This window comes from Micropterus salmoides, unplaced genomic scaffold, assembly GCF_014851395.1.
Source record: "Micropterus salmoides isolate LMB-PRFRI ecotype aquatic unplaced genomic scaffold, ASM1485139v1 Ms_hic_scaffold_9, whole genome shotgun sequence".
Lineage (NCBI taxonomy): Eukaryota > Metazoa > Chordata > Actinopteri > Centrarchiformes > Centrarchidae > Micropterus > Micropterus salmoides.
Window position 1 is genome coordinate 6,464,396 of NW_024044681.1, and position 16,017 is coordinate 6,480,412.

At 42.7% G+C, this 16,017-nt stretch overlaps 1 protein-coding gene across 1 annotated transcript in view; it reads left to right on the forward strand.

Moving 5' to 3' along the window:
* Positions 1 to 13,042, forward strand: part of slco2b1 (solute carrier organic anion transporter family, member 2B1) — a 39,027-nt gene extending 25,985 nt beyond the window's left edge. Inside the window, exons 10-15 of the mRNA XM_038708853.1 lie at positions 50 to 239; positions 2,258 to 2,402; positions 4,773 to 4,933; positions 7,108 to 7,172; positions 8,973 to 9,093; positions 9,918 to 13,042. Of these exons, the coding sequence (XP_038564781.1) occupies positions 50 to 239; positions 2,258 to 2,402; positions 4,773 to 4,933; positions 7,108 to 7,172; positions 8,973 to 9,093; positions 9,918 to 10,101 (866 nt within the window). The 3' untranslated portion in view covers positions 10,102 to 13,042. The remainder of the gene's footprint in view (positions 1 to 49; positions 240 to 2,257; positions 2,403 to 4,772; positions 4,934 to 7,107; positions 7,173 to 8,972; positions 9,094 to 9,917) is intronic.
* Positions 13,043 to 16,017: the final 2,975 nt, after the last annotated feature.

The following is a 16,017-nucleotide window of genomic DNA, read 5'->3' on the forward strand; positions in this document are numbered from 1 at the left end:
AGGTCCAGCTGGGATCAAATCAAATGTCCTCCCGACGTCTTTCTTTCAGGAGGAGTTTGTATCCCGCTGGCAGTGCTGGGCACCGTCCTGGGTGGAGCTCTGATGCGGAGGTTCAACATTTCCGTCAGAGGTGCCAGCAAGTTGTGCACCGCTGTCATCCTGATCTGCGTGTTCTCCGCCACACCGCTGCTGCTCATTGGCTGCTCCACCCAGAAGGTCGCAGAGGTCTATCCTCACAGGTAGATACGCAGGCCTGGGGCACTAATTTCACTATTGACAGGGAAATAATTTCGCATCAGGAGATAGAACAGGCTGATCGCCACCTCCTCCAACACATTCTCCCTCCCGACTCGTCACAGACTGACGCTTGGTCGCTTTTTAACGCCTCTTTCGCATCATTTTTAGACGTTTAACGCTCCGCAGTCAAGTTAGCAACGCTTAGTAACAACAAATATGCAACGTCTGGTTACGTTTCAAAATAAAACACAAGCGTTTCGAAACAAGTCGTGAAACTTTTATTTAGGCACAAAAAATACTTGGTTATGTTAGATCATGGTTTGGGTTAAAATAACTACATTGGTCAGTTAACTTCATTTCATTTGCATAACTCCATCGGACACGGGGAGAACATGTAAACGCTACGCAGAAAGGCCGGGGTTTGAACCAGCAACCTTCTTGCTGTGCCCAACCAACAAACAAACAAAAACAATAACAAACAAACAAATAATAAAAATATAATAATAGTAAAAGACCAGCCGAATAGCAGCAATAAACAGCTGACATAGTAAGACAACTAAGAGAAAAATGAAAAAGAAACAGTCACACACACTAAATAAGCAACACAACACAGCCACGAGAGCTGGAATAATAATTAATTTAAATAAGTAACTGAAAGAAAAGCATCAGGAATAATTCTACCAGGGACAACCTACATTTGTTTGTGTCTATGTGTGAGACTGTGTGTGTCTGTGTGTGTGTGTGTACATGTGTGTTCGTATAAGCCTGTTAAAGAATGTAGTTGTTAGTGAGAGTGGGAGACGCCACGACTGTAACAGGCAGGCAAGAACCCCAGTAGCCAATAGGGGTGGGAGAAAGAAAAAGAATAAATCAATCAAAAAAAACAATGCAATATAAAATATGTCCAATCTCACCACATTATTTCCTGTACAACATTAGGGAGTCAACAATTGCACAACAAAACAGCACACCCTTGTATAGATTTGTAAAAAGGAAAAAAACACCTCTACATGTTTTCTGAACCATAAAATGAACTAAAAAGCACCTTTTACGTTCTGAGAAGGTTAGAATTTACTGTTATGGTGCTAAAAGGTGCTGTGAAAAATTAGGCTCAGCAGTGCAACCAATGCAAAAAGTCAGTCTGCAGCACTGACAAATGAAGTCGCACTTACCTTCCTACATAATTTGCACATGAGTGGCAAAAAGGTTGTAATGCTCTTTGGTCAAAAGTTCTATATCAATGTGGCCATTTACTAACAGGGAACTAATTTCACCACAAACAGAACTATTCAATTCAGCTTTATTAGCATGAATGTAAAACAACAATATTGTCAAAGCTACAAATAAATTACAAAAGAACAATTCATTTCATTAAATAAAGTAAATAAAACTGTAAAAGTGTGTGTTTGTATGCGTTAAAGAATTAAATTATATATATATATATATATATATAAAAATGAAGTAAAAATAAATATTTAAAAATAAAATAAATAATAATAAGTAATAATAAGTAAACGTGTGTGTGTTAATGGACAAAAATAAATAAATAAACAATTAAAAATCAGCATCAGATGTGAAATAAATAAAAAAACACATAAAGGAACAAGTACTAAAATAACAAACTTATATATTTATCAGTCTACTCTGAGTTTCCACTGGTTGTCCTCAGTTCACTATTATCAGGGAACTAGTTTCCCGTCAGACTGAAAATTGTTTATAGGGAAATCATTTTTCACCAGGTGCAGTCAGTCTGCAGCACAGAATGAACTTGTAGTTCTTGTTTTTTGTTCCTGGGGGCCCTTCTCCCGGCATTTGAGTGAAACTGAGCTGAACTGAACAAAACATTTGTTCTTTACTACTTTTCTGCAACAAGAACAACGTAAACCGGCACAATGATGAATTCACTATGTGATGAACCTGCATGTCATTTTGTGCATAAAAGCAGACAACAACAGGTTAGAACTAATTTCCTACTTTAAAACATAAAAGTTCAATAGTGTGTGTGTGTGTGTGTTTTCAGGACTAGTGCGTTGTCGTGCAGAGCAGGCTGTCACTGCCCTGAGGAGGCGTTTAACCCGGTCTGTGGTTCGGACGGCGTGGAGTTCCGGTCTCCCTGCCACGCCGGCTGTAATGGAATAGAGACAGATTCCAACAACAAAACCACAGTAAGTACGTTAGCGTCATCCTGAGCTGCTGTGTTCATCATTTGGCTCCATCAGATATGAAATATAATCTGTCCTCTCTCTTCATTCGCTGCCTCCCCGACATCCACACCCTGCTCTTGAGTTTGTGTGCTTTCCAGTGTACTCCTCCAACGTCTGTTTCTGTGGAAGTGGTCATGAGTGAAAACAGAAAGCATTAATAAGGACAGTGGAACTAATGCAGAGCTCTCTCTGTAACCCTCAGTTAGTCGAGGGACTGGGAGCTGCTGGTGGAAGCTGGGGTGAAGTTCACAGTGTGCTATTTCAGATAGATCAATAGATCAATAGATAGATCGCAGAGGCTTTGTTGTGCTTCGTGTTTCTACCCTGGTTCCTGAGCTATTTTGTGTTAAACCCATAATTACATTCCACTCACTCACGCCCAGCACTAGGGGAAAGATTTGGGGTCCATTAAATCATTTGGATCTACAGTATAACTCTATAACTAGCTGCGTTTCCTGGCCTGCTGTGGGACATTCTGACAATAAGTGCAGGTCTCCATTAAACGCCTGGTCTGGTTTATATAGAAGTTCTCTGGATGTATAAAACCTCTTAAACCCCACGGGGTCGCCGCTTTAGCTGCTACTAAGCTGCTCAGATCGTTGCTGCACATCGTTAGATCGGTTAGATTCTCCGCAATTCAGTAGTTCAGTTCATTTAACAGAAACAACGAGCCCCAAAGTCTGACTCTTTATTTATAGATTTACCGGTGCATGGTAGGCATGAATGTTTAAGTAAATAATATGATAATATTACACTTCGTGGTACAAGGAGAAACATTTTGCTGCAGTGATTTGGCTTTCGGGCATTTCTCCCAGTCAGCAGGGGAGTTTCTGTCTGATTTAAGTTTCAGATTTAGGACATTCTCTGAAAATTAACCTGTAAAGTTTCTTCCTCTCACAGTTTCATTTTCACATGACTCCCAAAATTATTTCTCTATGTATCTCTATCGGATGTTACTTTTTTACATTTGATTTTAGTCTTTGAATAACTGTCCAGATGTGCAGGAAGTGACATCATGTTGGATCTAAAGCTTCACTGGTGAGGAGCTTTTTAGAGTCAGAGGAACAGTTGGTAACTGGACAGAGACCAGGATGATGTTTTCACTTTCTCTCTCTCTCCAACACGTTTCCTCTAACTGAAAGCAACTGTTTCAGTCACCACATTCAGCTTTCCTGGAAATAAATAAAAATCCCAGAGTGAAGTCTGGGTAAACCAGGAGGGAAAAAGAAAAGCAGATACTGAGAAGTGACACACGAGGAGTGTGTCACTTCTCAGTATCTGCTTTGTCACAAACCGTGACGTGAGCCGGACTTTTCACACAGCTCCTGCAGGTTCATCACAAACTTTTATTTTTAAATTCTTCATTTTATTGCTGCTTCAAAGAAACCACAGCTGAATTCTGCCTATCTAACACGAACAGAACGGCCCTCCGGTGTTTCTCATAGGATGGCCGCACACTAGAGGATAACTGGGCCCATTTCTCCCGCCCGGCAGTCGAGGCTGGTCGGAACAGGTTATCGGCTCAAATGATCCTGCAGTGTGACGGGTTTACAGACTGATGGCTGGATCAGAGGCTCCCTGATCAGGAACCCTCAGCAGCCAATGAGAGCGAGCTCAGCGAGTTCATCCACAGTTTGATCCTCTGGTTTTTGTGCGCAAAACACATCAACACTCAAGGTCGACCGGCTGACCATGTTTGTTTCTGTCTGAAGTCACGTTTGATCACATGAGATTCTGTGAGATCCCCGGAGCCGCCGCTCTGACAGCGTTTAGTATAAACTACTACCTCTCCGCTCTCACGTTTCATTATCGATTATACTTCAGATTAACCCTAACGGCAAGGCTTAACCGATTAATCAGTCAACAACATGACTTCTTCAGATTGTTTGTCCAACTTTATATCCTCAAACTTAAGGACCTGAAAACATAAAGTTTGAGCATTTTGCTTAAAAAACAATTATCTGATTATCGAAACAGCTGCAGATGAATTTTCAGCAAGTCGACTAATCGATTAATTGACTAATTGTTTCAGCTCCAGTGGATTCATAAAACCTGGGGATTAATAAAAGTAATGAAACGTTTTGTGTAAGTTGTTTCAATCTTGCTCGTCTTATTTTTCCGTTGACTTTAAAAGCATCATGCGTCTAAAATTTACAAATATTTATAAATTTGTGGTCTTGCGTATTTGTTCAGCGGTGAAACAGCAGCAACGTTCTCTCTAAACTAAAGTGTTTAAAGACATCGACCGCCGGCTCAGTATAAATGACAGCCTGTGGGGGGCGCTCTCCACGCCTGGACTCTGACCTCCTGATAATGTGTCTGTTTGTGTAGAACTACACTCAGTGTCGGTGTGTCGGCGGTCTCGGCTCCGCCTCCCCCGGGACCTGCGGCAGCGGATGCTCCCACCTCCTCCTCCCCTTCGTGGCTCTGCTCGGCCTCACCAGCTTCGTCGCCTCCTTCTCACAGACGCCCTCCTACATGATGATACTCAGGTAGGAAAGCACCAGAATAAAAGTGTATAAAATATGTAAATTAACCCTTTTATTTATTTATTTGCTCCACAAAATGTGTTCTGTCATTTTGATTTCATGACTCTGGAGATATTTCTCTTTGTAGAACACGATCAGAGTCCACCTGTGGCAAGTTGAGTTGATTGGGCGTGATTCAGAAAGCCGCACCTGTGTGGAAACGCTCTAAGTTCTTATCAGACCAAGAACCGAGCCATGAGGACCAGGGAACTCTCTCTAGACACCGAGACCATATCAGCATGACATGATCTCTGTGATCACACAGTGAGGAGCTGTGATAAAAGGCTGATGGTCAGTTTCCTCGCAGCCGAAACAGAAAGAAAAGAAACTCTTAAATGATGTGTCCGACCTGCACGCTAAAAGCACTCTGTTTACCACAAAGCACGAATGAGTAGCTGCTTACAGCTGCAACACATTAAACAAATTCCAGATGGTTGGGAAAGAGCTGCAGATTGATTTAGTGCTGTATGAAAATGAAAGGAGGGTTTTGAGATTTAGAGCTGAGGAGAGCATTTTAAGGCTCTTCATTTTGGTAGAGTTCAGACACTCTGTCAGACCCCGCCTCCCCTGACCCTGCTGTCTTACCTGTTCCTCATTTGATAATCAGCCTCCTGTTTCAGCAGCAGTCACAGTTTGTCATTTATGTTCCCAGCTGTGAGGTTAGACCAGATTTCAAATGAAACAATGAGTAATTGAGCTGTGAGGTGTGAGTCAGTCCACCTCTTTTAGATACACAGACAAGACAGCCAGATAAGAGACAGACTGAAAGTCAAGTTTCTGATGTAGAAGTACCTAAACTAAAATAATCAATAATGGAAATTATGATTAATTGCAGCTCGACTCACTGTGAAGTATTTGAGAGCAAATCTTAAATGTTTTATTTAATGGTTCTACTGTTAATCTGATGCGGATGTAACCGCCTCAAATTAAAGCTGACTTCAAACTGAAGTTCAGAGCTGACGCAACCAAACACCTCAGACGGAACAGAGGCATAAAATCATGCTGAATTAACCGTTAGCAGCTTTTCACATCAAATAAGTTGATTTTAATTCAGGTTAGAAACTCCTGGACTTCAAAAACTTTCTGCACATTTAGAATCTCTCCCAAATATCTGTGTTCTCTGACATGTCGAGAAAAAAGTCGTAATATTACGAGACAGACGTCGTTATTTAATTGGAATTCATGATATTTTTTAAGTCTACCTGTCCTGTACTACTACAGGAAGTCAGCCATTTTGATTTTGAAGTAAGCCCTTTGTGACAAATCATGTGATTTACATGACATTTTCACAGCGTGGGCCAACTTCACCTACTGCTACACAACAAATAATGAGCGGGTGTTGTCTAGCGCCACTAGGGGACACAGAATGTGCTTCTTCCGACCTCCTGCCGCTGCACATCACCCACAACATGGGCCCGCCAACGCCGCTGGCAGCTTTAATTAGATTTAGATTTCTAAGCAGATTGATGAACATTTGTGGTCGATGGACACACATGGAGAAAATAGAGAGTTTCAGAGACTTTTCTCTGGCCCTGCTAGCTGTGCTGCTTGAAGCCTTGTTCAGACCGCAGCAGCTGGAATCTTTGACCACATAAACACTCAGTATCAGTAACCAGTGCAAGCTAGAGCTGGTTTTAATCTTCTTCTTTTAAGTCCTAAGGCCTCGCATGGACTTGCACCATCGTTTACATCTGACCTGTTTACACCACACACTTGAAATCTTTAAATCAAGGTTTAAAACCTGTTTTCACCTCACAAAAGCCCGGGGCGCTGGGTGGAGCAACCCTTGAGCACCCTGAGTCTCTGAACCTGATGAATGATGTCTTCTGTGTCACACGTGTGTGTTCAGAGTTACGACTGTGACGGAGTTCTTGTTTTAAGATACCTTACAGACCTCCACGAGCTGAGTCGTTGCAACACCATGCAAACCACATAGGACCAAAATAAACCTTTACCTGCTTGTTATCATAGCAGCCGTCAGATGGATTACAGCGGGGACATATTCCTGCTGCTGCTGCTGCTGCGTTTCAACATGTCAGCAAACCAAACACACACACGGATGGATGCACATCCTCCCACTGAAAATAAACATCATCATCATTTTCATTGTGAATGTGATGTTTGTGTCCCTGCTGCAGGACGGTGGCCGTAGAGGACAAGTCTTTTGCGGTGGGAGTTCAGTACATGCTGTTCAGAGTGCTCGGTGAGTCCACTGATCTCACATCTGTGCTGCCCTGATTCTTCTGTTTCTCTTCCATCATCAGTTTAAAATGTTGAGTATGCATTAAAAATGTTGTAATAATGGGGGACTCTCATCATCATCATCATCATCATCATCATCTGTATTGTTTAGACAGATGGATATACAGTCAAAGAAATGCTCGCTCATTTTGTTGCAGCAAGTTTGTTAAACGTTAACAAAGTTAGTGAAAGTATGAGAATGTCATACTTGAAAGCCTGACTGTGGAAATGTATAATGTTACTGCTCAGCTGCGGGCAGAGTCTGCCCGGAACTTTCTGACCTTTTAGTTTCATCATCGGGATAAAAACGTTTGTACACACAGCTTGCATTCAAGTGCTGTCAGATTAATCGGAAAAATGAGTCCCTGGATGGGAAATTTAACTTGAACGCCCCCTGAAGTCACAACAATAACTCGGAAAGTCTGCAAATGTTTCGGTACACGACTTGTAGAGTTGATGTCACATTATACAGCTTGTAACCATTACTTGCTGTCTCCAGGTAGCGTGATCTAGATCTAGTCAGGTATATTTGAGCGTCACAACCAGAGATGTTCACAAGTCTCTGAGCTAGAGTCCAAGTCAAGTTTCAAGTAACTTGTGGTTATAATGAATGTTGTATCAGCTGCTGCGTTCAGTCCAGGCTGCTTATAACACTGTGTAGCTATAAGGAATACTGTAACTGTTTTTCACTTACAGAGCACAACCATGTGATGTGCAATGCAATTATTGACAGCTTATTAACTCCTGTAAGTCAACACCAACCGCAGACTCTCAAACCCAGTGTAAAGTTAACTAAATAAATCTGTAAGGTCACATGATCAACAATAAACCTGTAAGCTCTTTCTAGCCAACGGTAATAATTAACGTGATGGAAGCCAGCTGGACGGAAATGATTACGTTAATTGACCACCGCAAGTTTGGCAAGTAAACAAACGCTCATTCATCTTTTCATAACAAACGACTCTGGGAGTAAACCTCCAGTAGGTCGTAGCTGAAGCAACAAACAAGCTAACGTTAGATGGTCAATGCTGAGCTAAGAATGTTCACTAACCTCAGGTTACTAACCTGTTTGCATTCAGCGCTTCTTTGTTGTCTCGACAAGTTTTAAATCCAAAGTTTAAGATGAACGGCTCAGCAGCTGCCGGTGTTTGTTGCTACGTGATACGTAGGCAGGTTATAGGTAACGCAGGGAGGGAATAACGGCACGCTCATCAGAAGCTTCCTAAAAATAAACATTGTTCACGAGTCCCGCACCTCGAGTCCGAGTCGAGTCTGAAGTCACTGTGTGTGCGACTTAAGTTGGACTCGAGTCCTCTGGTCACAACCCGAGCAAAATGACTCATTTCACTATCAGACCATTCGGTCGGTAACATTTTAAAAGGCTACACCAGCCGCACGTTTACAATTTTACCCACATTCACGTTAGCGGAGCGCTAAACCAGAAGTTAGCCTGCTCAGCCGGCAAAAGTCACCACAGTGGACGCTGTAGCGCTGCTGCTGACTAGTGTTCGGGGGTGTAATGGCAGAGCGAAGGAGACACCTATGCAGAAGTATAAATGCAGGCTACGTGCGTAGACCAGACACAGATGTATAAATCACGAAGAACCTCTTTTAATCTCTCAGACCAAAACTAGAGTGAAAACAAAGTTAGTGGAAAAAGTCTTGTGTCAGCTGCTTACAGAAAATATCCATCTTCCTTTAATCCATCCTAAACCCGTGTGTGTGTGTGTGTGTGTGTGTGTGTGTGTGTGTTTGTGTGCAGCGTTCATGCCCGGCCCGGTGTTGTACGGCAGCGTCATCGACAAGACCTGCATCCTGTGGGGTAACAAGTGCAGCAAGCAGACTTCCTGTCTCTACTACAACCTGGACAACTTCAGACAGAGGTGAGTTGTTTGGAGATGGATTCACATCCTGACACTGACCACAGGTGGGCCGACCGTCTGTCACACCAATCAGACTCTAAACACACCGAAAGCTCCAGTCGGACAGCGGTCTGTCGTGTCTGATGCGTAACTTTTAAACTATTGGAAACTCGTTTGTACATCAGTGGTGAATCAGAAAGTACAGTATCTGTTTTAAAGACGGGTTTTTTTCTGCTTTTTGATGAACTTATCCCCATCGTTGTCCCTGGTGATTTCACGCTCCGCCAGCCGAGATGGAGACAAGCATCCAATGAGTTATAAATATATAAATGAGAGAGACTAAATGTAGATATTTTAAGTTAAATTGATCAAGTTTAAAAACAAGTGCATGCGACCGTTACATGTCCTCTAAACAGATTGGTACGCCAATCTTGAGCTTAGATTGAACTTCGTACCAGGACCAGGGGCCGTAACAGATAAGCTTCGTTCTGCACAGTCTAGCACCAGATCTTAAATTACATGTACTCTGCATGGGAGAAAACTTTGAACAGATATCAGAAGGAAACAAACCAAGAATGGCCTTGTAAATGAAAATGTACCAGTGGAGCTCTCTGCGTGTTCTAAAGAGAACTGTTCTCATTGCAAAGGTTAACTAGCAGCAGCCGTTTGCCGTTGACATTGAAGACGCTGTGTTACATCTGAGAAACATGTAGAAAACATGGTGGAGTCATAGTGACAACATGCTGAAGGAACAGCTCGTTGTGTGGTCGCGACTCTGGAAAGTCCTGGGTTTTCCTCGGTAGCCTGGACCATGACCGGCTGTATCTGTGTTTGTGTGTGTGCAGGTTTCTGGGTCTGCAGGTGGTTTTTGTGTGCGGGGGGCTGCTCTGTTTCCTGCTGACCATTGTGGTCCTGCGCAAGAGGGGCGGACTGGAGGAACCGCAGCCAGAGAGCAAAGGAGGGTACGAGCTGGTGAAGGAGCAGAAAGCACCCGAGATCGTTTCAACCAAAGAAAAAGTGCAGACCTGAAGAAACCCAACAAAGGGAAGAAGGGAAAGAAAGATGCAGAGGCTGAGGAAGGAGAAAAAAGGAAGAGTTCTGAAAGTTTGCTTACATGGACAGAAAGGAACGTGGAAGCTGCCACGCTACATAAGCCGCGAGTTACTCAGCGTGGTTCTGCTGCCCTCTGTGGAAAGAACCAGTCAGCCTGTATAATGAGGCTGACACACTTTTTGATATTGTACTTTTTTATATCCATGCTCTGCTAACATTTCCAGTGGTGGAAGTAGTAATGTAGCAATAACACAGTGTAGTAAAAAAAAAAAACGACATATGCTATTATGGGATTATTATTTTTCATGCTTTCATGTGAAAACATTTTAATTACTTTATATACTACTGGGTAGCTTCATCTATAATAATCACCATAATGCTAATCTTAATAATGACACATCACAATTTTTTGATGATAATTTGTATCAATAATCTGAATCTGCAAGTAACCAGTAACTAAATCAGTCAGACAATGTGAAAAGTACAATATGTCCCTCTGAAATGTGGTGGTGTAGAAGTATAAAGTGGTATACAATGGATATACTCAGTAGTGCAAATACCTCAACATTGCACTTAAGTAGTATTGAAGGAAATGTACTCAGTTACTTTCCCCCACTGAACATTTCCAAAGGGATAACTGGTGTTTTTGTACATAAGACGATCTATTTACTGTGACATTTATGGTGAAAATGCTGTTTTATATGATGCAGTGAGCCAAACCAACCACCTCCACTTTTAAAATGTTGAATTTGGTGCTTACACTTGATACGCTGCAGTTCCTTTGAGAAAAACCTAAGAAGATACTGGCTGAACTGAAGTGAATGAAACTCCTATGAAATGCTAGCAGCCTACATTTAGCTTCTTTATGCTTCAAATTGAGGGTTTCTGGCTCCAGCAATGAGCAAAGATGGCCTCTGGGCAACACGTTCTCACTCCCAACTCACATACTGACGCTTGGTCAGAGCCCTTTGGCGTCGCTTTTTAACGCCCTGGCTACCCCTTTAGCGTAATTTTTAGACGTTTAAGGCTCCGCGGTCGAGTTAGCAACGCTTAGCAACCACAAATATGCAACGTCCGGTTAGACTTTCAAAATAAAACGTTTCGAAACATCGCCGTTTTGTAACAGCACGTTATTAAAGTGAAACGTTGCAGTTTGGTTAGGTGTAGGCACAGAAAATACTTGGTGAAGGTTAGGAAAAGATCATGGCTTGGGTTAAAATAACTATGTAGGTCAGTTAACACTAAGTTAACTAACGTCACTTACTTATGTAGCTTTCGGTTTCACACGGGACACGAACCCCGGCCTTCTGGTTCAAAGTCGGGGTTCTGGCCCTCGATCCACCCCACCTCGTTACTCAGTCTTTTGTGTTAAATATCATATACCTGCCTTTACCGTCAAAATCTGACCCTACAGGGCTTCCCCACGGGGTTGAGCTATGATGCGATAGGGATCCCCAGTGCGTTACAAACCGACACCGATGGGTCTTGACCATGCGTCCATGTGACGAGCCGGGGAGTGAGTGGATGAATTTATCTGAGAATCATAATTACTCTGAAACTACCCTTTCAGCCAGGACATCCAATACAAATCTAAAGGTCTCTGGGTGCCTTGGTCTGGTCTGAGCCAGGTCAGGGAGACTCGACCGACCTACGACCTGCAAATTGAGAATTATGGAGGTAGTAGAGTTAGCACTGCTGCTAGCAAGCAAACCTACTAGCATGTTTCTTACCTACTGACCAATGTGCGAGTCCTTCGGTGATCTTTTAGACAACACTTACTGCGTGCTTGCAGATGTTGATTTATTTGTTTGTTACATCGGTGGTAGTCTTTTTCTGGGAGAAAGGTGCACACATTATTAAAAATACTGTGAACTGTGAAGGGTTCTCAAAATCTGAGGAAGTAGCAGTTTTGTGTGCATGAATGTTCATTATGAATATGTCGTGTTTTTGACGCAGGCATTTGTTTCTCAATCCTCGTCCCAATCATCATAATTGGTCAAAACTAAAAGAAGGTGAAAGAATAAAGCAGCAGGTTGTTTTTCTTTATGTTGTAGAGGACACTTGTGTGCTTTTTCATTGTTCTTTAGAACAAGGAGACAAGCTAACAAGGCTACCAAAAACTAGCCTACAGACACCATCGGTTGTGTCATGTGACCCCCCTAGTGGTCCGAGTCTCCCAACCAGTTGTCATCCCGGGCATCTCATATGGACGTTTGGCTTTTTAACGCCCTGGGTACAGTTTAGCGTTGTATTTGCACGTGTGGTTTAAATTAGCAAGAATAAATAAGCAACATCTGGGTAGATTTTCAAAATAAAACTTGTGGTTAACTGTGCAAAAGGTTGAAATTTGGTTATGTTTGGGAAAGGTTACGGTTCGGGTTAAAATAACAATGTTAAGTAACATAACCTATGTCACTTAAAAGGATCAATGTTGACTTTTTGTTTCACACGGGGAAAACTAACTTCAGTCTCCTTTGTTTATTATATTTTATGACATGTGATGGGATTGACTGTTTTTCAGTATTGTATGAAATTTGGTTTTCTAAAGCACCACTGGAGCAACTCAGCTGCGAAGTTCTGAAAGACACATCCTGTGCACAAAAAAGAGAACAACCAAAAAACTGTATTTTGTGGCGCTTCAGGACTCTGAAGTGTTGCCAATTGAAAATGTATTTTTATTATGAAGCATAGACCCTCTGTGTTCTACTTTTTTCTACTAAGTTTGCTAACTTGAGCCCAACTCCAATTATGGTTTTCTGTTTTCTTTATTCACTGGACTTCTTAGTCTACTGTCAGAAAATGTCTGTAGTTCTGGTTCTTTTGCTCCACCTTCTGAGAAATGATTATACATCTAAAACTGAGCCAAGAAACTTAAAGCCAGATGAGTGAATTTCAATAAATCTCTGAATACACCGATGAAGTTTTTGTGGTTTCTCCTCACGTGACAGAAAAAAACTATAAATCTAATTTCTCCAGCGTCTTTTTGCATGGGAGCAACGGTATAATGCAGCTGTTTGCAGATTCTGTTATAGACAAGACACAGAAGCTTTTGTTTTCAGGAAGCAGTTCATCTCAATGTGGAAATGCTGACAGTTGTTCTGATGTCTGTACATGACTGAAAAAACAAGCACAGAAAAAACTGACAGAGGCTGGCAGAAGAGTGACATGCAGTCTGCAAATAAGGAATATTTCTGCTTTTCAGTTTCAGCATTCTCCCATGAAGTCCTCTGTTGTTCTTTTGGCAGTTTTGAACGGTAATGTTCCCGATGTTTTCAGCCATCCTCGGTTCTTGGTCTGTGGAAGTCAGCGCCGGGCGCTGCACCACTTTCATAATTCATGTTCACCTCAGGATGAATTATGCCTGAGACTCGCACAAATTGACACTTTCCTCTCTCACTCTCTTACGCCACACATTAATTTTCTCACACAGTGAAAAACAAAGTATAACTGATAACATCGACTGGTGGCGTGAATCAACTCGCCCAGCTCATGTGAAACCGGCATACGCCATGGTAGTATACAGTATGAAGTGCACAAAAACAGGTGCCAGTACATTCAGCACAGGCCCCGAGCTTCTCTTCTCCCCCGTCTCTCTCCGCCAACAGAGATTAGCAGGCAGAGAGAACAGGAACAGGTGAGCGTCACGTAGCGCCCAGAGAAGCTGATATGGAGAGGAGAGGACCGGCAGCTTGGGAGAAGTCCCGGTACACAGGAAAATGTCACGGTACGCCAAAGAGTAAAGTGTCAAGGTGGCGGTACGGCGTACTGGGGCGTTCCAGCCCACTTCAAGCACTGTATACAAGTGGACCCACTCTGACGCTGTGAGTCGCAGACAGCTATGTAACGTAGCTGGTAGTGTTTTGCAATATATTATTGAATAAATGAACATGTTGAAGTTAAGTATAGTACATGAAGGTAAGAGGGATTCTGTATAATTGCTATAAAGACAATGAGATCAGACAAGATTCATCACCTGCCACCTGAATTTTTTGTTTCCCTTTATATAAATAAATAAAGACCATATATTGATACAAAAAAGGCACCAGAATGCATGCTCAAAATGTTAAACCCCCAGACCCTCAACTTTATATGTGTCCAAAATTTATGCTCTTTCATTTCTATCCTCAAAAAGCCCAGTTTGGACCCGGATGACCTCAACAACTACCGTCTGATCTCTAACCTTCCCTTCATAAGCAAATCCTGGAAGCGCTGCCCAACTTCATCAACACATGTCCCTCTATGATCTCTATGAACCCCTCAATCTGGCTTCAGAGCACATCACAGCACTGAGACCGCCCTCATCAAAATCACTAATGACCTCCTCATCGCCGCTGATTCTGGACATATCAGCATCCTCATTCTTCTCTCAGCAGCCTTTGACACAGTTTCCCATACCATCCTTCTCAACCGTCTATCTGAATGTGTTCAGCACTCTCCTGGTTTTAGTCATATCTCTCCAAAAGGGAACAGTTTGTCACTTTTTTTCCCACTGTTATGCTGATGACAAACCATCCACTCAGCTTCCCTCTCTGTCACTTGTTAACTGTCTGACTGAAATAAAAACCTGGATGTCATCCAATCTAATCAAGCTGAACAGCAGCAAAACAGAGCTAATGGTAGTGGCTCCCACGCCGCTGCTCCTGAGGGTAGGTGATCTACTCCTCAAAGTATTGCTCCATCTCTCCTTCCCAAGAAGTCCGCAACCTTGCTGTCATTTTGGATTCCACCCTTTCCTTCCAGTCACATGTCAAACTTATTACCAAATCTGCTTTCTACCACCTCAAAAACATCTCCAGACTTCGACCATCACTCTCAGACTCTGTGGCAGAGTCTCTCATCCACGCCTTCATCACCTCCCGTTTGGACTACTGTAATGGTGTCCTGTATGGGGTACCCAGCAACGTCCTGGACAGACTACAATATGTCCAGAACTTGGCTTCCAGGGTTCTCACACACACTAGGTCGAGGCAGCACATCACCCCAATCCTCACTCAGCTTCACTGGCTCCCGGTCAAATTCCACATCACCTACAAAATCCTACTCCTCACCTATAAATCTCTCTATGCCACTGCCCCCCAGTACCTACTGGGCCATCTCCACTCCTACTCCCCCTCACGGAACCTGCGGTCCTCCGACAAGGGCCTGCTCTCTGTCCGCCACACCAGACTGCAGACTTTTGGGGACAGAGCCTTCAGCGTCGCAGCCCCCACCCTCCGAAATGCTCCCTCTCTGGACACCTTCAAAAACCTTCTAAAAACCCACCTCTTTTAAAAAGCATTCAACCCTAAATTACTTTTTTTTTATTGTTCTGTCTCTGCAATTATGTGTAAAGACGCTATATATATATATATATTTGACTGCAGAACTTTTTAAACAAAATTCCTGAGGATTGAGGAGTGATGACCCAAACCCCTGCGGGGGTTGCTGTCTTAGAAGAACTCAGTGATACTGAATCTCACTCCAAACTAAACTGAAAGTTGGCAGCGCTGTGAGCCCACAGGGGTTAAATAGCTGGACTCCCTTCCAGTCAGTCAGAAATGAAGAACCCTCTCGGATGAGAGACAAAACATCTTCGAGTATCTTCAACCAAGCTCTGTTGTACCTGATTTCTTATGATCGTAAACAGTCAGATGACGTATTACAAGTTAAGAGCTAATTAAAATAACTGCAGTCTTCGTATAAAACATTCCTGAGCTCTGATGAGCTCTACATACAGACAAGTCCAGGCAGCACTTAAATGGTTGGTGGTAGAAAATGATGCCAACTCTGTGAAAGCTGGAGCTCAAACTCTCCTGTTTGTTGTCTGCAGGCTTAAACCATGTTGCACAACTCACTGTTTGTACCAAACATTCAAGGCCACAGATACAGCAAATCCCTCAGTGATGACGCTTC